Source organism: Neomonachus schauinslandi, chromosome 5, assembly GCF_002201575.2.
Source record: "Neomonachus schauinslandi chromosome 5, ASM220157v2, whole genome shotgun sequence".
In the NCBI taxonomy this organism is placed as follows: domain Eukaryota; kingdom Metazoa; phylum Chordata; class Mammalia; order Carnivora; family Phocidae; genus Neomonachus; species Neomonachus schauinslandi.
Genome location: NC_058407.1, coordinates 5,685,709 through 5,711,530, shown reverse-complemented (window position 1 = coordinate 5,711,530; position 25,822 = coordinate 5,685,709). Strand labels below are relative to the sequence as shown.

The 25,822-nt window shown below is 59.2% G+C and overlaps 1 protein-coding gene across 1 annotated transcript in view; it reads right to left on the bottom strand.

Moving 5' to 3' along the window:
• Window positions 1–4,760: 4,760 nt before the first annotated feature.
• SULT4A1 (sulfotransferase family 4A member 1) overlaps window positions 4,761–25,822 on the bottom strand; it is a 32,065-nt gene continuing 11,003 nt past the window's right edge. The window contains exons 3-8 of the mRNA XM_044915764.1: window positions 18,809–18,939; window positions 18,465–18,545; window positions 17,785–17,911; window positions 13,415–13,509; window positions 7,564–7,702; window positions 4,761–4,928 (exon numbers count right to left, since the gene is read on the bottom strand). Coding sequence (XP_044771699.1) covers window positions 4,816–4,928; window positions 7,564–7,702; window positions 13,415–13,509; window positions 17,785–17,911; window positions 18,465–18,545; window positions 18,809–18,939 — 686 coding nt within the window. The 3' untranslated portion in view covers window positions 4,761–4,815. The remainder of the gene's footprint in view (window positions 4,929–7,563; window positions 7,703–13,414; window positions 13,510–17,784; window positions 17,912–18,464; window positions 18,546–18,808; window positions 18,940–25,822) is intronic.

Genomic DNA, 25,822 nt, shown 5'->3' with positions numbered 1-25,822 from the left:
TGCCTCCCACTGGACCCTGCCCTGTCTACTCCCAACTGTTTCCAGACGCAGCCTGTGGTCTGCTTCTTATATTACGCAATCTCCCTGCTCTCCTTGGTGTCAGCTCTGCTTACTTTGGAGAGCAAGGTGCCGGCCCTCCGCACCACTCCTTTGTTTTCTGTTTGCGGAGGAGACGTGCGTGTACGCTGGCTGGTGCTCGGCTGCGGATAGCAGGAAAGCTCCTGGAGCCGCAAACTGGAGACTTGAACAAGCGGAAGAAACCTTAGAGACGGCTTACTACAAAACATCCATTTGGGAGAGATGGCAACTCAGGCTGAGAGAAGGCAGCTGGCTTGCCTGGGTCAAACAGCCAACCGAGGCAAAACCAGGACTCTAGAGCCCAGGTCCTCCGATCCCCAGGCTGGGCTTGCTCTGTAGGTATTTGGGTAATAGATGAGAGCAGAGTCCCCAGGGAACAGAACAGTGGGGTGCTAAATTTGAAGGGGAGAGTTACTGTGATTGTCTGTGTCTCCAGGACCCACACGGGGGACATTATAGAGCAGATGCTCAATAAACACCAAGGAAGGAGATGAAGGAAGAGGGGGAGGCATGCCAAGTGAAGGGTCTAGGCTGTTCTTATGGGTCCTGTGTTTCTGGGCTTTGAGATAGAGGGAGAAAGATGGGGAAGGATGGGCACCAGTAACTGTCCATGACACAGTTACACCTACATTTGAGAAGCCAGTGACTTGTCAGGAAGGATGTCCCAGGGGAGGGGTGTAGAGCAAGAAAAGCAAAGCAAGAAGTGTGTCGTGGTAGAGGCTGAGGCCCGGTGTGGTGGGTCAGGGTGCGGAGACGGGAGAGCAGCCTGGTTCTTGTTTGGGAAGACACAGCCTTCAAGGGCAGAGCCAAGGGCCATGCACAGAAGGGACGGGGCAGACGGTTTTCAGAAAAAAGCAAAATCCACTCTAACAGTGAAAGGTGCCACTCCCTTAGCAATTATTAAGTGCTGATTATTTGCCAAACTCCAACCGAAGGGGAGACACAGCACAGCCCTGCTTTTGGGGTGTCACTGTCCACAGGGGGAGACAGCTGCAAAGCAGTGAGGCGGGGGGGGGGCACCAGAGGAGCAGAGGGCTGTTCGCCAGGCCAAGGCAGGGCTGGGTGTCCCAGAGAGGGAGGCCAGGGAGGAGGGTGGCCGCAGGCTGGGGCAGGGGCTGGAGGATGTGGCTGGAGAGCACCACCAGCCACAGAACGGCTGTCCCAGAAGGTAGCGAGCTTGTCAGGGATGTCAGAGGACAATCCTCGGTGGGTGAGGCTGGACCATCCAACCAACGTGCCACCCATCTGAAAACGCTCATTCTACGCTGAAGAGTGGGCAATGATGTCGCATGGCTGGGGAGGAGCGGGCAAACTCTACGGGGGAACGAGACCCGCCGTGCACACCCGAGGACCTGAGGACTCCCTCCACCCATTTCAAACCGCAGTCACCGGCTCAGAAAGTGGGAACACTGTCCCACACTTGGGGCCTCCCGGGACGGGGACTGCACGTCTGGCCTGCATCCGCAGTGCTGAGGCCACACGGAGGAGGGAGGGTGCTCCCAGCTGTGCCCACCGGACATCAGCTGGCAGAGGGGACTTGGCCCGCGGGGGTGGGAGCATTTGCCCACTGGAGCCGGCCACGGACACTCCGTTGTGTGAACTGGATTTCTGCTTCCCTCTTGTCATTAAGACCCTCCCTAGGAGGGTATGTGGACAGAGATGGTCTCCACTGGGTAAACCATGACACTTCATCCTGCATTCTTGTCGGTCCGTGAAGTCTAAAGGGCAGGTACGCAGCGGCAAGACGCTCGGGGCCCTGCCGTTGGGGGCTCCGCTGGGCGTTGTTCGTAAGACCTCTCTCACCTCCTCCGTCTGACCAGCGCCTCCTCACCCTCCCGGCTCAAGTCCCACCTGAACCCGCACACAACTACTCCACCCCATTGTTCCGTCCTCCAAACTGGCTCTGCTGGAGTTTCACAGCGCCTGAGCCCCACATTGACTCCCCTCGTCTGAGCTCCAGGTGAGCAAGGTGGGAACCGTAGGCAATGCTCAGGGCCAGGCACACACTGTCAGAAGGACCCCTGGAGCTCATCTAACACAGCCCCGCCCCCGCCCCCCCTCATTTTGGGGACTGAGTCACACAGCCAGGATAAAGGCCCTGCCATCCATTCACAGCCAGGGGGGCTTGCAAAAATGCAAACCAGGCAGCGTTCCTTTGTTCGAACCCTTCTGCAGCCTTAGTTCTCACTACAAAATCCAAACCCCCATGACCTAGAAGGCCCTCGGGGAGCTGGCTCCTGGCTACCCCTCCAAAACGGAGTCCCTGCACACTGCCCTCCCCACCCACTCCTGCCCACCCGCCTCCCCAGGGCTCCAAGCCCAGGTCCCCCACAGCCTCCTGGTCTCAGCCGTCACCGCGTCCCTTCTAGTCCTCCTGAGCTTGAACTCACACAGGTTTTGTGATGGGGACTTCGTCTCCCACCAAGAGATGACCACCACGGGGGCCAGGCCCTTCTGCGGTCCCTGCTGGACCCCAGAGCCTCCAGCGGCGCCAGGGCCTCGTGGGCGCTCAAGCGTTTCCTGAATAAATGCACCCATGAAAGGAAGCGACACAGCTAGGGTGCAGGGCTGGGGACACTGGAGGAATGAGCGCTAGAACCACGGCTCTGCCCGCCTCTGGATTCACGACCTTGGCCTTCAGTTTCTGCCTGATTTCAGGTGATTTTTAAATGGCCTGGGAGCAGCCCCTCTGGGGCAGCAGAACGGGCACTCCATGGATGAACTTGGGGTCCAGGGAAATTGGAGACCAACATCAGTTCTGGGGTTCCACCTGAGACCTAAAGGAATTGGCCTGTTTGAAAATAAACGTGCTTTCCAGAAAGCCCGAGCTTTGTCAGGTAAAATGATGTCCTGGATTTTCCTACCGCTGGGAATCAGGAAGGCGAGCTTTGGAATTCAAAGTGGCCAAGTGCAATCAGCCGGGCAGGTCTCCACATACACGGCCGAGAGCCACGTTAAACACGGGACCCAGGGCTCTCGGCAGGCCCCATGCACCCCGATCTCCTTTTCCCCCAACCCTCCCTTCAGCTTCTAAGAAATAGCAACGGCGAATGGACAAATAAAGGAGGGGGATTCACCGCTTGGAATGTTTAGATCCGAGTGAAACAGCCAAACCAACATGGGGCTGTGCCCCCGCCCCCCGCGGTCAGCCCCAGGGACCGGGTGTCAACGGGGCCCACGGTCGCGTTGCCCTAAAATGCTGCCCCTCTCCACCCATCAGCACACGCGCAACACAAGGCACGGGACGTGTCTTTATTAAAGATGCAAGCAAGCACAGACGTATCATGTGTGGTGCTCAGGAATATCCATACAGTACTAAAAATAGAAAAATAGAAGAGAAATTTCACAGAAAGCGGCCTCCCTCAGATACACAGGAAAGGTGCTGCCAAACCCACCATGCGATGCCTCATACCACCTGCCCTGTTCAAGCTGCTCCTTTACAAACAAGACCCCGGCGCGTGTCTGCACCTTTTCCAAGACAGCCACATGGCACAGAGACCCTTACACAGCAGCGACCCTCCAGCCACTGCCTTGCCTCGGGCGTCTCCCGGCCACCTAAGTATCCAGACGACCCCAGGCCCACCACAGAGGCAACACGCATACAAACTGGCCGCTGGCCCGGCTGCTACCTGGCCGTGCCTCGACGCTTCTCCAGCCAAATGTGGGCAGACGGTGAAGCAAGGGGTGGGGCGATTAAGACACCACCTCTGCTCCCTCAGGTAAGCTGAGGCACGAAGGCAAGATGGCCAACCAGTCTGAGTGAAAGAGGGCGTTAAACCTGCAAAATGGTTCTCCCGTGGCCGAGAGCCTCAGGTACAGACGGCACAAACTGAATGATGATAAAAGTTTTAGGAATTTACAGTCAAGCACCTCCTGGCCCGCATAAATAGGTTTCTGCCTCAGGGAACAAGAGTTAGTGGAATGAGAACTCAGATTCCACCCACACTCAGGCTCTGGGGCAGGCTCTGAAGTCACTGCATTAGAGCCCATCTGCCGGCCTCCCTGGGCAGGTTCCCTCAAGGAATGTTCCACCGGTTCCTCTGGATTGGGCCTTTGAGGCCGCCCACTAGGAGTCTCCAGCAGAGGGGCATCCTTTCTGCAAATGCCTAGTGGATAGTCTCTGCTTTGTCTAGGAAGGTTACAAAGAACTGAACTCATCAAAAGGAATAAGTCCCGCCCCCCCCCCCCCCCCCCCACACACCCAACTCATCCTGTGTCTTCACCTTCATCCCGAGCCAGGTGAGAACAGAACGTCTGTGCCTTAACTGAACAAAACTACAAAAATAAAGAGTCAGCCCTGAGATCTTTCTACCATTCGGGTGTGGCTCGCTCCTGAGTCCCCTTGGAAATGAACTTGTATTTGGTTTACTGACATTTATTTAGATTTCCAGTGAAAAGCTCTATAAAATACAATAAATAATGTGGGGTTGTAAAAGGTAGACATTCTAGCTGCATATGTTACAGACTTTATAGTTATGATACAGGCCATCGAAACTGCGATCTTTATAACATTTGTAATCAGACATGTAGAGACTTCAAATCCCAAAGGCAAGACAGCTGCTCTGGGTCGGAAGCAAGGCCCCCCTCTTCCTCCAGCGTCTCCGCTGCTTCCCTCCCTCCCCCGGGCCTCACACTGCTCCCGGAGTTCGTCCAGCAAGGAACAAATGAGTGCATACAGGACTTTTAGCTAGTAGAGTGTCTGGGTACTGTGAGCATGCAAGTTTGCTGTTGCTGTTATTATAAATAAAAGTCAAACGTGAGGTCACACTTTCCCATCTTCTGTTTATACACCAAATCAAACTTCTCGTTCATGGAGACGGTGAAGATGTCCTTCCACAGCCCGACTCTTCCTGAAACACAAACAAGAGCAGAATGTGCTGAATTCACTTGCTGTCAGGCCAGATACCGAACCAAAGGAAGCCTTGGAAAAGGTTCTGGAAGGTTCCAGATCTATTCCTGCACCCCTCCAAACTTGGCCTACGGGGTCAGGGCAGGCCATCTGAACTACAGACGAGCTGAACCCGTTTCCCTGAGTCTGGTCGTTTGGGTGTCCCTTCCCTGCTGCGTGAGCCTGGCATGCACGAGTATGCAGAGCTGAGGCTTGAGAGGAGGGCCTCGGCCCCTGTTCACTGGTGCATCCCCGGCAGCTAGGCACACACCCTGGAGGACAGATGGTGTCTGTGCAATGGATCTACCGCTTGGGGCATCATGTGCACTTGGGTACTCCGTGATATCACTACTCACTCACGACTCAACAGCTCCACCAAGGCGGCATCTGCTTCTGGAGAATGTGAAAAAGAAAAAAAAAAAACCATCCCAAAAGGCAGAACCTTTTATGGTGAGTAGGAAGCCTCCTGACTGAGTCAAGGGTGAAGATTTTGAGAAGCCTGGCCATGCAACCTTGGGGAGGAATTTAAAGGGAAGAGAAGAGTCGCAATGCCAACAAGCTTTTGCAACTAGATGCCAGACGTGCGCTGGGCTGACTCAACCCCCTCGGAAGTAAGTCGGGGCGATGCCCAGCTGCTCTGCGCAGCCCCAGCTTAGGGAGGCTCAGCCAAAACATGAGACCTTTCCGGGCAGATGTGCAGGAGCATGGAGCCTGCAGACTAACGAGCAGGCACGGCCTAGCCGCTCATTTATGAAGGCTTAGGGGGGAAAGAGAGAGCTCAAAATGCCCAAGGCCACCAAACCCACTTTACTTACTGACTACAGAACCTTCAGACGGTCTGGTCAGATGCGAGCAGTGCCCGGAAAGACGGCAGGAGTGGGGGTTCTGAGCCCCCAGCTCCAGGAGCTGCTAGGACTATCACCATGCTTTTAAGGAAGAGCCCCGGGGGACTGAAATGCTCCTTTCGAATTCCTTCCCGAGTCAGCATCTCTGAGGTCAGAGCTCCGACTGTCTAGCCAATATCCTTTGTTAGCTCCACTATTAACAGAAGTCCCTGTCCTGGCGGAACCCTGCCATGCTGGGCTACCACATCTAACGTGACAAGGATTTTCTCTCTGCTAATGAAAAATTATATGTCAGTGTCAGAGAGGGGAAAGAAAAAACCCAGAGAAATTGTTCTTGCTGCCCTCTGATGATACCTCAGGGACAAAATTAGAAGCTTCTAGACCAACCACACTATAAATATATTTTTCCATGATTATTTTTCTCAGCTGAGGCAGCTGAGAGCTCATCAAAGGAGTCACCCACCTGGTTTAGGGTTTGGAATCAAGACAGTGCAATTTATGCTGTGATATGAATCAAATTTAAGCAATGCAGCTGGCTACTCAAGCCCTGCGTTCTCACCAACGCAAGGAGGTCTTCTGAGCAAAGGGGCAATGTGCTAAAAGAAAACAAAATCAAAGAACTGAAATAAAGCAAAACCAAGGTAAACAATGATAAAGCAAACACATCAGAAGGAGCATATGGGTACACAGTATGTTCTCGACACTTCTTTACCACGCAAATGAACCAAAAGGGGTATTTTGGAGAAGGTCACATTCAAGGATAACAAAACACAGCAAAAGCAAAACTAAAAAAGAGCAAATAAATTTTAAATAATAAATATTTGTGAAGACACAGCCAGGAAATCACTTGCAAGGTCCTGTGGTTTCAGCCGATTGCTCTGCCTTCACAGGAGGGTGCTCCCCCTCTGACCTGCAGGACCGCCCCGGTAGCCAGAGAGGGAGAGCGCGGACCTGGAGAAGCTCAAAGGCCCGCCCTGAGGCCCTGCCCAGGACCCTGCCCCAGGGCCCGGCTCTGTCGCGCCTGCCCCGCTGGGGCTGCACATGTGGGAGGCGCAGCGGGCCCCTCGAACGTTCTGTCACCTGAGGACGCTCCGAGTTCACGCAGCTGGGAACCAACGGCAGGTGCACAACACCAAGTGTCACGGGCAATTCGTACTTGCCAAGACGGTGGCTCATGCGGCCACGGCCGCCACCAGGGCTCAGGGCATTCTAACGCCCGAGTTCTCCAAAATCAAGCAGTTTCAAATATCGTGAGAGCCTTGAAGGACAGACAGCAACGCGGGCAAATCTGCAGAGGGCTCCTGCCTGCACTATGTCCTCCGCCTCACACCGCTCCGTGCCCAGGACACAGCTGTGGCCCGGGGAGCGCCAGCCTGCACGGAACTGGCACCCAGTGCAGAGGGAGGGGGCGACGCCCCGCCAGGGGGGTGACCCTCCGCCGCCGGCTGAGGGCTGCGTGCCCCGGGCTCCGCCATCTCACGGCCCCGAGCCCATGCCGGGGTCTGTGCTGTGGGGCTGTCGGGAAGGCGCCTGCTTGAAACGCCCTGCCCACAAAGCCCACGGCATCCTGACAGTCACCTGGTGACCTCCCAGGCCACTCGCACAGTCGCCCCCTTGCCCCCCGCTCGTCTCCACCGACAGCACCTGGCTTTCGGAGGACCTTCCTGCTCTCACGGAGCAGAGGACTCTGGAGCCACGAGGCCCAGGGCAGGGACCACGGACCCCGGCAGTGGGGGGGGGGGGGGCGCGTACCCCGGCCCACGGGCAGGGCCTCAGCGTTGCAGCACTGGTCCACCAGCTGGTGGCAGTGCTCGCTCAGGGCCTCCAGCTGCGCCTTGTCACAGGACACCCCCAGGAATCTGGCCAGCTGCTCCACCATGGCCACCAGGTCCTGGAACACAAGAGCAGACAGCAGGGAGCCCGTGAGAGGCGGCGCCTTGGCCGACCCAAGACCCTTGGCGGGGCACTTGCCAGGTGCTCTGCACACACTTCCTTACTCAGTCCTCGAGACAGGCCTGATATTGGCCTCGTCCAGACATAAATCCAGGTTAAGCAGTTGCCCAAGGGCACTCGGTTCTCGAGTGGCAGAGCTGGAAGTCAAGCCCCCGTCCTCCGGGGGATCTGGAGCAGGCCTGAGGGCTTGGGATCACTGTGGCCATTTTTAAAACAGCAGCAAGACAGCAAAACTCACTTCCAAACAGAGCCAGGAGCCAGACCAGCTCACTCTTCTCCCCCTTCCTTCCGTGCAATCAGCCGGAACCAGCTGGCCCTTGGGAGAAGAAGGAGGCCCCTGGAGGCCCAGACAGGCCCCAGAGCCAGCCCACCTCACCCGGCAGGAGGCGCTCGTTAGGTGTGAGGGTTTGGTTACGCTCGACTCAATGGACAGAAAGCCACCTCTGGGCCCCAACACTCCACCCTCCGGATGGTGGGAGCATTAGTGACCCAGCCTGCGTCTCGGGAGGGGCACACACCTGCTCACCACACAGCCCCTCCCCCGCACCGCCCCGCTCCCGGGAAATCACCCAAGGCGCCTCATATTCTCAATCCGTGCACTGCCAACCATTGTGCCCAGAACCCTGACCTGTCACCAGGCAGTCTCCAAACTCTGGCAATGTCCAGGTCCTGCGTCAGGAAAACGCTGGAGGCTGTCGCCTCCTTGATGGTTTATAAAGTAATTGGCCTATTAAAGCCTCTGAGAAGTCCTACGATAAAGAAATCCATTTCATTTGTTTACACAGTATTTCGCAAACCTTACAAAAACAAAAGGTTCTGTGAAAGCTGGGTTGAGCGTCAGCTCCTCTCTGGATTCCCACAGTGATCACCACTGGGCTCTGCGCCCCACTTTCACAGCTGTCCCCTGCTTAGGGGCTCCCACCAGAGAGGGGCGCAGGTGCTCAGCTCCAAGCCCCGTGTGCAGGGCTTGGCCAGGATCAGGAGCCAGGAAATGTAGAATAAAAAGGAATAGAAACAGCTCCTCTCCCTGCTTTGCCACCCAGTATCTCTAACTAAAAGAAAAAAAGCAGCGACAAAGATTAATGACAGTGGCCCTCGGAGGGGACACGAAAGGAGAGGGACCCAGACTGCTGGAGCGGCCACGAGAACCCTAATGGGGACACCACACGACTGGCGTGACATCCAGCCCAGGGAGGAAGGCACATTCACCAGCGCGCACCCAGCTGCCTGCCACCAGCCTGCTTCCCGGTTCTGAAACTGAGCTGTGCGGGCAGGCAGCTTCCCAGCCGCAGACTAGCTCTGGACAGCTTTTGGGACCTCCCGAGTGTCCCTGCTCCAGTCCCAGCACTGCCATCTGGTCACAGTCAAGACTCCTCACCTGTGACTGGCGAGAACACCTCACAGGGGACTGCAGGACTGTGGGGTGACACACCGGGGAGGCCGGCGTGGCGTCCCGCTCATGCGCACAGCCCACAGCAAAGGGGGAGATGTAGGAACCCCCAGAGGGACGCACGAGGCAGCAAGTGCGCAGGTGCTGTTATGATCCAGCCCCAAGATGAGAACATGCCAGGCCTGACCACACTCCTGGAGACCAATGACGTTCACTTGGGCTATTTTTTTGGAGTAAAGTGTGAAAAACGTGAATTCCTAAAAATGTGACGTAGTCACTTAATCCCTATTAAAGGAGTCCGGACCCTTACTGAGGTTTGTGAAAAAAGAGTAAACAAGTAGAAATTAGAGGACCTTGACCGCAGTAAAGGCCATTTGGTCCCTCTGGCCCGGGAACATGAGTCCGGGCGGAGGCAGGCCCAGGTGGGGCTGGCGGTCTGGACTTCGATCGAAAGCAGCCCATCTATAACCTCTTCGCTGAGGAGCCCAGTGAGGCAGAGAAGGAACACTCACCTTGAAGGGCCTGGAACGAATCCAGAGCAGCCAGGCGTCAGTCTGTGTTTTAGCTACGAAGTGTATATAAAGCGTGCGTCCTACTCCCTTGTGGTTTAGTAACTGAAGTAATGGTTTAAGTTCCTCGTTGCTGAGTCCCCGGCACGTGGCCCCGGCGGGTGTGCGCGCAGCTGACTGCGCTGGGGCTGGTCCTTTCACACCAGGCCTGGGGCGTGGGCAAGCGCTAGCGTGGTCCAGGCGGGCATAAAATCACCAGCGTCCCACACACCTGCCCCGGGGAGGCGCCCGGGGGAAAAAAAGCTCATGTCCACCAAGACGCAGGAACATTCACATAACCACCCCGAACAGAAACGACCAGAACGGCCAGCGACACCGGACGGACAGACACGTGGCGGCATATTCCTGCTGCAGTGGAATACCACACAGACGTGAGAACCAGCCCGCCACACAAAACACAGATGAACCGCAGGACGCTACACGGATCACAAGCAGCCAGACGCCGGTGCGCACACCCCGGGCGTCCACTCCTGGGAGGTTCAAAAACAAGCAGAACTAATCTGAACCAACAGAGGTCACAAGAGTGGTCGCCTCTGGGAAGCGGAAGTGTTAACCGGAAAAAGCCAGAATGTTCTGGATCTCGATCTGGATGATGATCACACAGACGTGTACTTGTAAAAAGTCTATCAGGTTGTGGACGTGTGATTTGTGTATTTGACCTTAAGTACCTGCTACACCTCCCTGACAAGTGAGAATAACAATGACAGACACCTGCTGAGGGCCCGCTAACCCCCAGGCCTGCCCGCATCGGGCCCTGTTCGAAGATGATGCCTCCCGAAACTCCGTGATGGAGGAGCAGTCTCATCTCCTGGCTCACAGGCCCAGACAGGTCCCAACATGAGCGGTCCACTTCCAACACCCGGGTCAGCCGCACGGAGAGGAGGCAGTTGGCTCCCCGGACGTGCCCCTCTGGCGCTGCAGCCATCTGAAGGCCGCCGGGGCCTAGGGGCCCCACAATGATCTTGCTCACATGTCCGGCAGCCAGGCAGGGCTGGCGGCTGGGCCACCCATTCTCCCCATGGCGTCCCCAGGGGGACTCCTGGGCATCCCACGTGCACTGTGCAAGGGCCAACCGAGCCCCTGAGCCCTGCCCCGGCTCCTGCTTGCAGTGTACCTATCCGGGTCTCCAAATTCACATGGCCCAGCCCGGGTCAGTGTGGGAGGCTACAAGAGGGCACAGACACCAGAGGCAGGACTCACGGGGGCCCCCAAACCACTTGTGCCCCTCTTTGGGCTTGTCATGTGGCCTCCTGCTCATGGCATTCCTGCTGGCTGTCCTACGGTCCCCTCATACTCAATGAGGCCAAAAGCGAGCTCTCCATCTTCATGCAGAACCCACCCTTCCTTCCATGTTTCCTATCGGATCTCCGTGTGACCAAGCCCTGCCAAGCTTGCTCAGCGTCACCGAGTCCCGTCCCCAATGCCTGTCTCCACCCCCACCCCCGGGAACCACCTGGACTCTCTCGGACACAACAGGCAGATGGACGCCTTCGCCTGGTCCACGGCCTTGGTCAGAGTGCCAGACTGGCCTGCCTGGTGCCGTCCTGCCCCACCCACTCGCCACCACCACATTGCAGGGAGCAGTTAGGGCAGGGGCCTGGGCAGGGAGCTGGGGCAGCCCACCCGGGACAAGCCCCTCAACTCCGCGGGCCTCTGGCTTCTTAACAAGGAGGAAGGGTCTCCACTGTGAAGGCCATCCGTTCGACCCACAGATACTTCCCGAGAACCTGTTATGCGTCGGGCACTGACTTAGAAGCAAAAACAGGCACCCCAACTCCCAGCCCCAAGGGAGCTTATTCTGGCAGGGGAGACAGTGAGCAAAATACAGACACAAACAACAAGATACGGGGCGGAATGTTAGATGCTGTGGAGAAAATGAAGTGGAGAGAGACGTGCGGGGATTGGACGGGCCGATTTCAAATGGGGACCCGGGGAAGTGTCACTGACAGGAACCAAGGCCTGGAAGAAGTGAGGGAGGGACCCATGTGGACACCGGAGGGGAAGAACATTCCAGGCGGGGCCACAGCACCCCAGGCTGAAGGAACAGTAAGCAGGCCAGTGTGGAGCTGGACGTCCGGGCACCGGGCCGCCGTGTGGGCCCTGACCTGCACCCGGAGCAACGTGCGGCTGGAGGGGCACAGTCTGACCGGCGTGCACGCCATCGAATGGCCGCTGCACAGCACGCAGGCCTGAGGGGATGCAAGGAGGCCCCCCAGGAGGCCACGCAAGCGATGACCCGGGCCGGAAGCAAGGGTGACCTGGACCCCGGAGACTGGGGGACAAATGGTCAGATAAGGAGCATATTTTGAAGACAGAGAACACAAGACTGGGAAGATGGACACAGGGCGTGAGAGGAAGTCAGAAGTCGAGGAGGATTCATGACTTTCGCCCGAGAGACACAGATGAAGCTGCGGAGGATTTGAGGGGAAACCTCTAGTTTGTTTTAGACACGCCGGGTCCACGGCCTCCACCAGACGCTCAGGGAGAAAGGTGCAGGGGGTGGCCAGTGGAGAGCGGGTCTGGGGAGGGTCCACGTCTGGCCTGGGGTCATCCGGGAAGGGAGCAAGGCTGGAACGAGAGGAAAGCCGAGGTGGGCTGAGCACCAAGAAGAGAGCAGCCAAGGACGCAGGACCAGCTGGTATCCCGAGTGGGGGGAGACGATCACCTGTCGCCTGCTGCCAGGAGGCCAGGTGGGATGACGTGAACACCGACCGCCGGGTCGAGCAACACGGAGGCCATGGGTGGCCCTGACAGAGCACTTGGGGGCGCGGGGGCGAGCCCGGCCCGAGCGGGCTCAGGAGGGGGGACAATTGTGAGGGGACCCGCAGCAAAGTGGAGCCGAGGAGCCACAGAGGGAAGGGACTTAGGGAAGGCTTGCCTTTTGTCTGCTGTAAGAAAGGGGAACCATCAGAATGTCCCTCCAGAGACGATACAGCCCCAGCAGAGAGGGTCAAGGTGCTCTAGAATTAAGTGAGCCAACACATGCACGAAGAACTTCAGATAGGACTCAGCACGTGGCAAGACCCTTAAAAGTGCTAATGGCAGTGACTGGTGTGCGGCGCGTGGGCCCCCCTTCTAGAAGGTGAGCTCTCGGGGCACAGGCGAGCTCCTGCCTTCAACTGCTCCAACAGCATTGCCGAGCCTGGAACGTTCCGGCAGCGACCACCTCACGCCACCACCCCCACGCCCCATGCCAGGCACTCAGCAACACTCTTCACATGAACCGGTTCGTCGGCACTCTGAGTGCTGCTGTGAGGCAAACAGGCCGCGAGACGAGAAATTCGGGCCCTGCCATCTTAGCCCTCTGCTCTGAACTGGTCCCCTGCGGAGAGGGTGCTAGGGGGCGGCAGGGAGAGTCTGGCCGTTGCTCTGCTCCCACGGCTAGGCAGAAAAATAACCCACAGGGCTTTCTAAAGCACTGCCCACGGCCCAACCCAGAAAGCACCCTTGGGGCCGGGGCCTAGAGGCTGGGGCAGGCTGGGGCAGGGCCAGACCCCGCCAGGCAGGAGGGCCTCCCAAAGCACCGGCCCGGGAGGATTCTGGGCACACCTGGAACTTCTGAGTCCTTCCGCCCGGAAGCCGGGGGTCTTGGAGAGACCTGCCATGCACTCCAGTCACGCCCATGCTCCTGCATCAGGAGCTGCGAGGCTGGGGGTGCTTACCCCCACAGCTGCCCCCCTGCAGCACTCACCCGGTGCATGTCTTCATACTTGAGGAAGAGCACATTCGAGTCCATGCGGTGCTCCCAGAATTCCTGTACGTGCTCGAACCAGGAGCCGTAGCCTACTGTGGAAACAAGGGGACAGGTGAGTCACAGCCTTGGGGGAACAGGCATGCACAAGTGGGGTGGCCTGGCTCCCTGCCTTCTGGAAGGCTCCCCTCTCACTGCCCAGGAGCCGTGGTTCAGGAAGGGAAGAACAAGCTCTCGGCTCCAGGGGAGGTCCCACAGATGAGCCCCCTCTGAAGTCCCACATCCCCTGGCTGTGTGTGCAAGTCTCTCTCGCCAATAGTTCTCAGCCCCCTTCCCTACGTACCTCCTGGACACCTTGAAGACCTGACCACTGGGCAAAGGCCTCTGCTCACCTGGGGGATGGACGCTCCCTGGCTCCCATGAGTTTCTGCCTAACACGCGGTCGCTGAGAAGAGCGCAAGCGCAGGGAACCGAGAAATGGGGCGGTCGATGCTGCTGGCGGGGGTAGGATGACATGCGGGAGGCGCTACGACCCGAGCACAAGGCCCTGCCAGGCAGGAGAGCCACGGGCAGAAGCAGGAAGGGCAGCAGCAGGATGGAGCAGAGGTGGAGAGAGGCAGTGTGCTCTGTCCCGACACACGAGCCTCACAGCCCACGCCATGGCCCCTGCACCTCCTACGCTCCTCGGAGCTTTGGTTGGGATAAGGGTCACGTGGGCGGGTGGGGGATGTGCCAGTCAGTGTAGCCAGGCTGCTTCGAAACGTTCTTTACAAAAACTACAGATTTTCACCCCACCCCCACCCCCTCACGCTGAGATGAGTCTCCCAAGGAGGCTTCCGCATTAAACAGAGCAAGGCCTCAGCCAAGGAATGCCTGCCCTGCCCGGCTGGGTACTAGGTGCCGGCCAGGAGTGGTGGCCGCACCGCCTGCACCCTTGCTCACCTGGGCGCCCATCTGTCTCACAAACACTCAGCCTGTGGGTCCCACTTCGTGGCCTCGGGCTCAAGGAGTTCCCAGCTTGGCAGGAATCACCAAGGAGACTGGCGGCAAGGATACGGACTGATCAACGTGGGGAGGGAGGCATGGTGGACACAGGGGGTCCCGTCCCACGTGGGGACAAGCCTTGAAGGGTACACAGCGGTTGCAAGCCATCAAGGTGGCTCAGAGCACAGTGACAAGGCCAGAGGGGAGAGAGGGAGCACGGTGGAATGGTAGAGGACACGGCCTCCAGGGGAGGCAGCCTCTCAGTCCTACACCGGCTGGGCGACCCGGGCAGGTCCTCCAGTGGAGTGAAGACAGAACCTACGCCTCCCAGAGTGGCCGAGGGGTGGCAGGGGACTGGTACTGCCCCTGCCAGAGCCACACCTTGAGCAGAGAAGGTAGCCTCCGCCCCCAAGTTGCTGAGAACCTCGTAGACTTAAATGCCTGACAGAGGCTGGGAAGACCCAGCGCCCGCCGCGGCCACCCCGGGCAGTCTGCAGTCTCGCCAGCAGGTGGCAGCACAGCAGCAGCCTGGCCCCACGGCCCAAAGAGCGGTTCTGAGGGATGGGGAGTCGACCAGGGGTCGCTGAGGGCTGGCCTCAAGGACCAGAGCACAGCAGAAAGGCCCCCCCTTCAGGCCAACCAGACCCCGGCCCGCGAGGAACGAAGCAGGGGGTCTGCCGGGGCGGGGGGAAAGAGGCAGAAATGACAGAATGGAAAGAACACAAATTCAGCCAAGAGGCCTTGTTTGGGACCCACTGCGGGGTAAATCCTGGCTGGCGAGGGCCTCAGTCTCCTCACTGTAGAGGTCTAGCGGCTGGGCCTGGGGTCCCCCTGGCACCCCTTCCACGGCCAGTCCGGCACATCACGGTCACTCCACACACCCGAGGTGGGCCTTAAAACAGCCAGGCCAGCCTTCCCACTTGAGAGAAGACGAGGCAGGGTCCAGAGAAGGGAATGAGGACTGACTCACCAACAGGCGCATAATCACGGGGGCCCTGAGAGGAGAACCCACCTCCCGAGTCAGTGCCCAAGCCGCCACGCAGACCAGGTGACCTGAGCCCTGGGACAGAGCATGAGTCCAACAGCCAGGAACACAGAGGCTAAGAAAATCCTTGTCATTCCAAGGGGCTGTGTGAGAAAACTTGCAGAACAGGCAAGCAATGCTCCCAGGGGAGGACGTGGGGGCTGAGCAGGAGGGTGACGTGGGGACAGTGAGGGCTGAGGAGAGTGGTCACTGCACACAAGCACACAGGTGGTGGGGACAGTGGTCACTCACACAGGGTCAATGATCACAAGGACAGCACAGGCCTGTGTCTCCGAGCCCTGGTTAGCTGGTGCAGAGAGGGGTATAGACCTTGCTGGTGGGGACACTGCTCTTCCCACTCAGGATGTGTCACCCTGGGAAGGAAGCTCCACCAGGGCACCCCCGGCCTCTGCCCACCAGGGTCCCTCTGCTCCTGGAGGTCGGTGTGCTTATCCAAGCAGATTATCTGGGAGAAGAGCAGCTCACTCTGCCCCCTCTCTGGGAGCGACCCTGCCTGCAGGGTGAGTCTTCCACACTCCTGTCACTTGGGCATGCAGCCCCAGGCACCCCCGCCCCAAGTGCACAGGTCACAACACCCAAGTGCAGGCTTGGGTCAGCGCGTCCTCCGAGCTCACTCTATCAGTCAACGGTGCCGGCCACTGCTCGTTCTACAGCTCAGATGAGGAGAGGACACGAGCCTCCGAGGGCCCAAGCTGTGGCACACTGGCTGCGAACACTGGGGGAATAGAGAGAACGCGGGGGAGCTAAGCACACATGTCAAGAGGCTTTGGTGGGATCACAGCAAGTGCGTGTGGCCTTGAACTTCAAGGGCTGGGCTGTGACATTTAAAACACGGAGAGACCTGTATCAGGATAACTTAATTCCTCTAGCCCGAGCAGGAGGCTAATTTAAGACCGACACCAGGTGGCACTTTGAACTTGGTGGACACCTGCTCTTTATGGGGCACCGTCCCCATGCTGGTAGCTGCTTCTCTGGAGGCAGGAGAACATGTTGGGACTTAATAATATGGTTTTGAAAACCACATCAATGGCTTACTCCAAATGCCTGGCAGACCAAAAGGGCCTGAGCCAGGTGGCAGTCCCCTGAGGGGACAGGGAGGCTGGACAGACGGTCTTCGAAGGCTCCAGGGCTTTGAGGGCAGGGGCCTCCTCCCTCGGGCCTCCTCCCCCGGACCCTCCCCCAGCACCGCTGAAGCCGATTCAGAGGGGCTCAGGCACTGAGGGCCTCGGGGGCTCCGGTGCAGCATCCATGAGGGCCCGGCCTTCCGTGAGGCTTGGGAGGCAGCTCCAGTCCCGCCGGTCAGCGTTCATCTGGGGCACTATATTCCCGGCTCTCCCCTGGTCTTGCCACACGATCTCACTGCAGAACCTCCGACGAGGTCATCCAAGTGGACGGTGGGGCTGAACGCTAAGACTTGAGTTGGGAAATAAATTGTCCAGGCCCGGATTTGATCCAAGTACTGATGTGGCCCGTCTCAAGCCTTGCGGTGCAAACTGTCACTGAACTCCCGCCGGCAGTCCCGGAAGGGTGCCAGAGAAGCCATGGACGGTGACCGGGGAGCCACCTTGGGCAGGTCCCTGTGCGGGGGTGGTGACCCAGTCTGCTCCTGCCCTGGGGAGGGCCCCCCTTTGCCTTCTCCCCTGGGAACGAGCTCCTGCAGAGCCCTGCCTCGCCCCTCACCCGTCACACAGCCCACACAGGGGCTGGGGGCCACGTCTCCAGCCCAATCCTCAAGCGCAGCTCAAGGCCACGGGGCTCTCACGAGGCCACAGCCCCCACTCGGGCCTCTGTCACCAACAGCAGAACTCTCCCGGCCTCCCTTTTTACTGTTCAGAATCCAGGCAGGGGGGCGCCTGGGTGGCTCAGTCGTTAAGCGTCTGCCTTCGGCTCAGGTCATGATCCCAGGGTCCTGGGATCGAGCCCCGCATCGGGCTCCCTGCTCCGCGGGAAGCCTGTTTCTCCCTCTCCCTCTCCCCCTGCTTGTGATCCTGCTCTCACTGTGTCTCTCTCTGTCAAATAAATAAATAAAATCTTTAAAAAAAAAAGAATCCAGGCAGGAAGAGGAATGCTTTGAACAGGGGACCTCCTCAGAACCCCAACGATGTGGGTGAGAGACAAGGGCTTCTGAGTTGGACGCGGCCCTGCCACGCCCCTGCCATGCCGCCTGCCAAGCTTCCAGGCGCCCCTGAGCCCCATTTCTCCGCCTGTCAGCAGGACAGCAGGCCCCACCCACGTGCTCATCGCAGGAACTGGGGGCAACGTGGGCGAAGCACAAGCCCACGCGGGGGTTCGGTGAATGAGCCGGCCCTGTCCTAATGCCCGCGCAGGCTGAGACACTTACGCTTGTCGTTCATGAACCTCCGGCAGAACTCCTGGAAAGTGCCTCGGTAGCTCATGGTCCGCAGGGAGCGGTGGAACTGGTAATAAGACACCACCAGGTCCTTGGGGTTCCGCGCCATGTATATGACCTGCGGCGGGAGGGAGGGGAGGTTCGGTCACCGCCCCTCTGACCCACTGTAAACTGCCACCCCATCTCCAGCCCCGAGGTCGGCCCCAGATGTGCGTGGCCTCCGCGCCAGCTGAGGTGCATTCTCCTCCGTGTAACAGCATCTGGTGGGACGACACCTGAGCGTTTGATTATGTTTCTGTCCTGCGCCATGACTTTAGAATGAGTGGAAGACAGAAACAGGGCGGGCCTGACACTGGTCGTGAGAATCAGAGGCCTCGTCAACTAAACACACTGAGAAAATGAGAAAGATCAGAGACCGTGAAAGCAGCGGTGGGTCCTCGGCCTGACGCAGGAGCAGAAACCGGACCCAGGCCGGTCAAGCCCAAGTTCGACTGTAAGGAAAAACCCAAATTAGAAACGTGGACAAAATGCTAGGGATGCAAGCTCAGAGACGGCCTCTACCGTGTTTCCGCACACCCGGGCCTCTAGAACTCCGGACCGTGGCCCTGAGCGCTGCTGGACCAGCTCTGCTTGTTGGAATCTCCGCCGGGGGTTGGGGAGAGGGCAGTTACCTTAGAATCACCATTGTGGAGATCGGAGGGCAGGAAGCGGTAGGGGAGGTGGCTTTTGATGAGGCGGGGAGACGTCAGCTCCTGCGGAGGGTCAGAGGGAGAGGCGTTCAGAGGACACACGGCTGCTCATTTGCCTTGGGGCCTGATGGTCAGGACCTGCACTCTGCCAAGAAATTTCTCACCCGAGATCCGGCCACCCCCCATGCCAGACAAGACTGTCTAGGGGGACTGGGAGCTCTCTGCTCTCCCTCCACCCGTGGGCTCCCCGAGCCCCTCAGGAGCAATTGTCACTCTGGGTCCCCAGGGAATCCTAGGGGCTAGGTACCGCTGGCCCAGGGAAGCACCTTGATGATGTCCAGGCCCGGCTGCGGGTACTCCAAGACCGGGAGCTGCTCGTCAATGTTCATCAGGCCGATCTCATCAGGGTCGGCCCCCTGGCTCACCAAGTAGACCACCTCCTGCAGCAGGCTTGTGCCTGGAGGGAGAGAAGTCCCGGGGGGTGGCTCTCAGAGGAAGCCTAAGGGCCAGCCCCATTCTCCAGGTAGCACCTGCTGCCTAAGATCAGGCCTGAAGACCCACAGGCCCATCCCACACCTGGCCAGCCACCAAGTGCAGAGCCCTGGTGAGCAGGACACCCCAGGGACAGGCAGGACACCCAGCCAAGAGTGTAACCCCTGGGGGAAAGGTGGCTCCTGGTGCCTCTTCTGGCCCGTGTGTGGGGGCCCCACTCTGCTCAGGCTTTCAGCTCCAGGTCACCACCAATGAGCCCAGGGCTCCCATCACCACCCCACCTGACCTCTCGGAAGAAACAGACACGGCAGGCTGGTGCCTCCTCCTCAAGACTTTGGTCCTTCTACTCCGGGGGTATTGGTCTATCGCTCGTTCTCATCCTCCCACCCTAAAAACACTGACTGCCCCAAACACTGCCTCAGACCCCTGCTTCCTGGCTGCTTGCACTCCCTAGAGGGCTCATGCCATCCCCCCACCAAAGCCAGCTCCCCCCCCCCCCCGCACCTGTCTGTGCACCCAGGAACGCACATGCCCAACGCCTCACAGGGACCAGGCCTGCCCCCACAACCAACGGCCAGCCTACCCATGCCCGTTCAGGCCTACACTCAGCAACCTCTGGATCTGCCGTCAAGGTGAGCCAAGAGCTGGCCCTTCCATCCCGGGCGGCACTGCGAGAGCCCCCAAAGCTCTCTGCTCAGCTCACCCAACCCGTCAGTCTGACCGGCCATTCTAACCCAGACGTTAGATGGCATTGCTCGTCCACAGAGACCCTCCAGCGGCCTCACCTCTCCTCAGGGTAAGGTCTTCCCCACGGCCTGCAGGCCTGTCCCTCTGTGCCCCCCTGCCCCCAGCACCTCTGACGGCCTCTCTCTCCATCTACTGAGCTCCTACTGGCCTCCCTGCAGGTCGGAGCGTGCCAGACTCATCCCCACCGTCTGCATCTGCCAGCACCTGCCTGGAGCCCCTTCCTCCCTCTGGCAGGCCCTTCAGGTGTCAGGACTCCCTGACGGGTCACATCTGACACTCGCACACTCCCCGCTCCCCCACACTGCACCAACAGGCCGGGAACAGCCTGCACGTTCCTTTAGGGGCTCCCACCCTCCCGCTGTAAAGACATGGGCCCGGTTCTTTGCTGCAATGGGAGAGCCAGCACGTAGCCGTGCTAAATTCCTACTTTCTGAATGGACAAGCAAACCTTGGGTGCTGAGTAATCAGAAGAGAATACCTTGTTCGAGGAAGACTTCCTGGAGGAGGCAGCTTTGAAGCAAAGCACTGAAGAAAACAGTGTGGTGGCTTTTTTAATTCAAACAGAAATAACTTTATCCAGTAGCCACACGACCCTCCCACCAGCCGGAAAGGTGGGGACCATTACCCCCATTTACAGATGAGGAGCCTGAGGCCAAACTGTGCCCCAGGTCACATGGCCAGTCTGTGGCTTCCACCCCACTCCTCCTGCTGAGGTCCGTTCACCCAACGGCCCAGGGCACCTGCACGGGGGAGTCCATGCCCTCCGAAGTCAGACTGCGGGCAGAGTCCCCAAAACAGGCCTCTCCCGGTGACATCTTCAGGACCTATGTTTAGTGCTCCCTGCCCCCAGCCCTGCAGCTCCCCCAGGCAGTGACCTGGACAGATGCTCTGCCCATTAGCATCATCTTACATCGACCGTGGCGTATCAATTCCACAAGCCCCCTCCTTGCCTCATTAAGTATCTCTGCTGGGAGACCAGCCTCCTTAGAGCCCAAGGACGCCCTCCACCTGCCTCCCTACCAGCCTGTCCCCATGTCCACTTCCTGCCCAAGCGACTCAGCCCGGCCTTGCCCAGCCTTTGGCATAAGCTCCAGGAAGGCCCGCGACACACCCCACGGCACCGGGGCAGCCAACGGGGCACGGGGGACGAGGGCAGCGAGCGGCCCCCGGCCTCTCTGGGGCGAGAAGCCGGCTGGCGAGATGGGACAGAATAATCACAGGAAAAGCCCAGCTAGAGAGGATGATGACAACACTGACCGGTCACTGTCACCAAAGACCAAACACAGACTGTGCTGTCCACAAGGGTCTGCCCCAGGTGCCGGCTGCGCCCCAGCCTGTCCCCACTGGCCTCTCCTCTGCACGTCCACTGCCACCGCCCTGGCGGTGCTCCAGATGTCAGCATGAGCCCAGCTGGCCCCTCCACGGCTGCGGTGACCCCTCCACCCGCCGTGTCCCGGCGGCTCTGGGCCCCTCTGGCACTCTGGGCTGTGGCCGGGTCTTCCATCGCCCCCAGAACTCAGCACTCCCGTGGCCCAAGCCTTCAACGGGCCGCCCTCCTGCCTGACCAACCTGATCTTTGAGCCGCCACTCCTAGAAGCTTTCCCAGACACTCCGTCCCATCTGTAGCCCTCCTGCAGCGCTCAGCACCCCGGGCCTCTGGGCCTACTGCTTTGGCACACCGGGCGTGAGTGGGGGGCTTGAGATGACGGAGGTCGCGTCCTAGTTACATATCAGTTCTTATGGCTGCCTTGGCTTCTGTCCACAGCTCTGGAGGTCAGAGGCCCACACAGGCCACGCTGGGCTCAAATCAGGGTGTGGGCACGACCGCTCCCCTCTGGAGGCTCTAGGGGAAAAGTGCTTCTCTTGCTTTTCCAGCTGCAGCCACACCGTGTCACCCTGCCTCCTTCTTCCGCGGTCAGGAACCCCCTGTGAGCACACCCAGCCCCCAGAGTCCAGCATAACCTCCCACCTGAGGGGCAGCTGACTGGCAACCTCCACCCTCCTCACCACAAAAGGTGAAATACTCACAGGTTCGCGCATTAGGACGTGGACATCTTTGGGGGCCGTTAACTCTGCTGACCACACTCACATCACACTCCTCACACAGCTCCTGACCCAGAGTAGATGCTCAGGAAGTACACAGGCCTGATGACTGAACGAGGCTGCAAAGCCCCCCCGCCCACCTGGGAAACGGGACTAATCTCGCACGCTTGTGTCCGTGAGCACCATCCCCACATCGTCAACACCAGGGCGGGTCTCCCGTCGGAGACCTCCCCTGCCCGGCTGCGGACACCCCCACTCAGTGGAGCCGTGTGTCTCCTACATGGGAATTAGGGCAGAGTCCTCACTTGGGATCTGGTGGTGGCCACTCAAGGGGTATCCCCCCCACCTACTCCTTTATTCATTCAACGGGCCTGCGCTGAGAGCCGGCCCTGGGAGTCCTCCCCCGACCCCCGAAAATGTGGCAATGCTCCCCTCTTCCTCACAGGGCTATTGGGGGCAGGGCCACGAAGTGAGCCGCTCCAAGCCAAAGAGGCTCAATACAAATGAGCATCTCTCGGAGCTCCTAACACCAGGACAGGACCGCTCACACCAAGGACACAGCACAGCCTCCTGCCAACCCAGGCCACCCTCATCCCAACAAGGGACACAAGCTGTTGGGCCCCTCCTGTCAGAGCCACATCCTGGACAATAGGTGACGGGGGGGGGGGGGGGGGGGGCGGGCAGCTCCTGCACAAGTCAGGAGGAGGTTCAGAGTTTGGGCTACTAGCCTGAGGTCAGTGAGCTGGGAAGGGGAGTGCTCCTCTGCAGTGGGGACCCAAGTCTGCAGGCCCCCACCTGCCCCCCCAGCCCCGGGGCCTCCGAGCACGCCCAGCAGACCCGAGGGCAGAGAAGCCAGCCCTGTGTGAAGCCCACCGTGTAGCCTGCAGGGAAGTGGTGGTGGGGAGGTGCTGCCGGGGCTGGATCCAGGCCAGAAGCCCCTGCACGCCCGCAGCCGCTGGGCCAGGCTGCACAAGAGCAGGCAGGGGTGAAGCGGGACCTCAGCAGCCCCGACCATCCCACTGCAGTCTGAGGCCAGCGGGGAAGGCAGGCACGGGGGGCCTGCAGCAGGAGCCAGCCTGCCCGCCAGCAAATCCAAGCTGAGGCAGAGGAGGGCCGGGCTCTGCAACCACAGACTGGGAGGGCTGGCGGGCAGCGCGGCCTCTTGGGGAGAAGCACAGTCCACACGCTCCCCGACAGCTCCATGCGCAAGTCAACTGGATGCGAGCCTTTCCAGGAGCACCTCTGCTGACTCCAGCCAAATCGCTGCTTCCATGGGCGGCCGCGGTGCCTTCTGACGCTGGGCCTCTGGGTCCAGACGCCTTGGAAGCCACTGGCATTCTGGGAGAACTCCCCAGAAATCAAGGGCCTGCCTGTCACAACACGGGGGGTGGAGCCCATCAAAATTCCCACCAGCACTCTGAGGACAGAAGGAACCGGCACTCCAGGGTCAGAACCCATGGGAGCTGGGCCCCAAACCACCAGGATCCCGGGGCTGCAACCCTGCCACATTCTTTTATTTGCACCGTTAACATTTACCTTGTTTAAAAACTCACGGAGCGCTAGAAGACGGGTGGCAGAAAATCCATTTCTCTTGCCCACCCACAATCCCACTCAGAGCAAACCCTCGGGTGATCTCTTACCCTTAAATTTCTAACGTGCTTCGATAGTTCATTCACAATCTACAGTTTCCACGGTCTACTGATTCTCAACAGAGGAAGACAAGGATCGGCCAAGTTCGCTCACACAAGCTTCCCTCCTCCTAGTGAAGCCATAGCAGGAGTTTTGGGCTTACTTGGGAGTTTAACCAAGTGTTTTGCTCAAAGTACTCCGTGTAGGGATTACACTTACTCTCTTGTACAAGACTGTCATTTTCCTAGAGTAAATCACTGCCTTTGCTTGCTTCATTTTCCTTGTAGCCACCAGCAATTCTCTCCCCGACCCTGTAGCAAGCCCTCTGGGATGCTCTCAGTTCTGCTGAATTCCCCCCTGCCCCCTCTGCTCTCCACGACTGTCCTCCCGGGATCTCCTCGGGCTGGAGGTACCGTGTCCACTCTCCGGGTGCCCCTCGTTGGGGTTTTCCCACGTGCTGGCAGAGCCCACCCTCTCGCGGTTTCCTGAGCATGGGACTGAGCAGGACAAGCATCCGAGTCTACCTCGCTCGTGACCAGCAGTTTGGCTGAGTATGGAATTCTGGGCTGGAGAGCGTCTGCCCCAGATCTGTGCTTGCACAGTCCCGACTCCCAGCTGCTAACGCTGTGCTGAGAACTGAGTGCCCGCTTCCCGGTCCTTTGAACGTGGCCCGTCTTGCCTCTGGAGACCCTGAGGCTTCACGACATCGTGCTCTGGCGAGCTCCTTCACCCCTCCGTCATGCCAGACACTTGGGGGCTCTCTAGCTCGCACCCTCGAGTTCTGGACATCCCAGTTTCTGACATTTTCTCTCCTCCGTACTCTGTTCCCTTCCTGGAACTCTGAGATCTTCCCATTTTCTTAGCTCTTTGCTCCTGTCTGCCATCATTTCATAAAAATTTTTCTAATTCCTGAGATATTTCCTCTGCTTGACCATCCAAACCTCACAACTGAGTTTTCAAAATTTCAGTGACTTTACTCTTAATCCCCAGACTTCTGTCCTGATCTCTCCTTGCTCCTTTCTGGCCAGTGGTCTCTTCAGGGAGGCACACGTGTCCTCACTCTCCAAGGCGGCTCTAGAGAGGCAGCAGTGCAGGTAGGTTCCCCTGTTTTAGGTTTTCTCCTATTCCGTATGTTGCCCTGGATTCCTCCAGGCTCCTTTTCCTGCCTTTTGTTTTTGCAGGTCTCTGTCCCTCGTTTTGGAGACTTTAAGGTCTGGTGACCTTGAGTCCCTCCGCAGGTAAGAAAGAGCCCCTGGACGCAGCCATCTGTGGGGGGCAAGGCTTGCTGACTGCGGGCCTTCCTGAGTTGGTGGTGGCGGCCCCGCTGGGGCGCTCTCACTGCGGAGCACGTGCTCCCTGCCCTGGGGGTCCACCGGCACCCCAGGAGCCAAGCAGGGGAGGGGGCTGGGAACCTAGCTTTCAGGAGATCCCCACTTCCGACATGGCACCATATCCCAGCCGAGAGCTGTGCTTGACTCCCCGAGTCCACAGCCTCCCCGGATCAAATTCCCCAAAGAAACGTCTGTGCTCCGGCCTCTTTCGGAGGTGTCAGGTACCCCCCACTGCAGAAGCCCCACAGCTGCACCTCCTCCTGCCCCTGTGGCCCTGCCGCTGCCACCTGCTAGGTCGGTTAACGCTCCACCACCGCCTCTGATCGTCTGACCGTGGGATCCGCGTGCATCCGAGATCCCAGGTCACTGCCTCTCCTCCTCTGAGGGCTGCAGACCCTCCTACTCCTTGACTGTCACGCAGCGAGGCCTTAAGAGGAAGCAGAGATGAGCATGTGTTCAACGTGCGCCCTCCATCGAATGTGCCCACAGGCATTCTGGAGTCACCGGACGGCGACGTGTTACAGCCGGGCCCCGTCTGGAGACAGCGACAGCTAAGCGTCGGAAACTGCGGCCACAGAGCAGGCCCAGGCCACCCAGGACCCGGGGCTCCCGCAGGCCCCGCACAGGCCAGGCGGCCTCCAGGATGCTCGCCCTCGGAAGACAGAGAGAGAGCGCGGCCGATCTACTGCCAGTTAAGCACCTGTCCCCCATCCTGGGAAACTACTTGGGCCCTCTCGGCTCTCACGGGAACCCCCGGACACCTGGGAGGCCGCGCGCCCGGAGAGGTGCAGCTCAGTCCCTCGTCTGCAGATGAGTGCGGAAGCGAGGTGGTGCTCCGTGTCCCAGGCACAGTCACGGCAACTCAGCCAAGCCCTCGTTTGACTGTCACGAGCCCCTAGGTGGCCACCATCATCGGACCGCACACATGAAGAACCAGCTCAGAGCTGAACCGCCCCGGGCCACAGACACCAGCAGCCATGAACCCAGAACCCTAAACTCTGACTCCAGAACCGAGTGCTTCCTCACACACACCACACACACCGCATTCATACACACACACACCAGACACTCACACACACACACCGGACACTCATACAC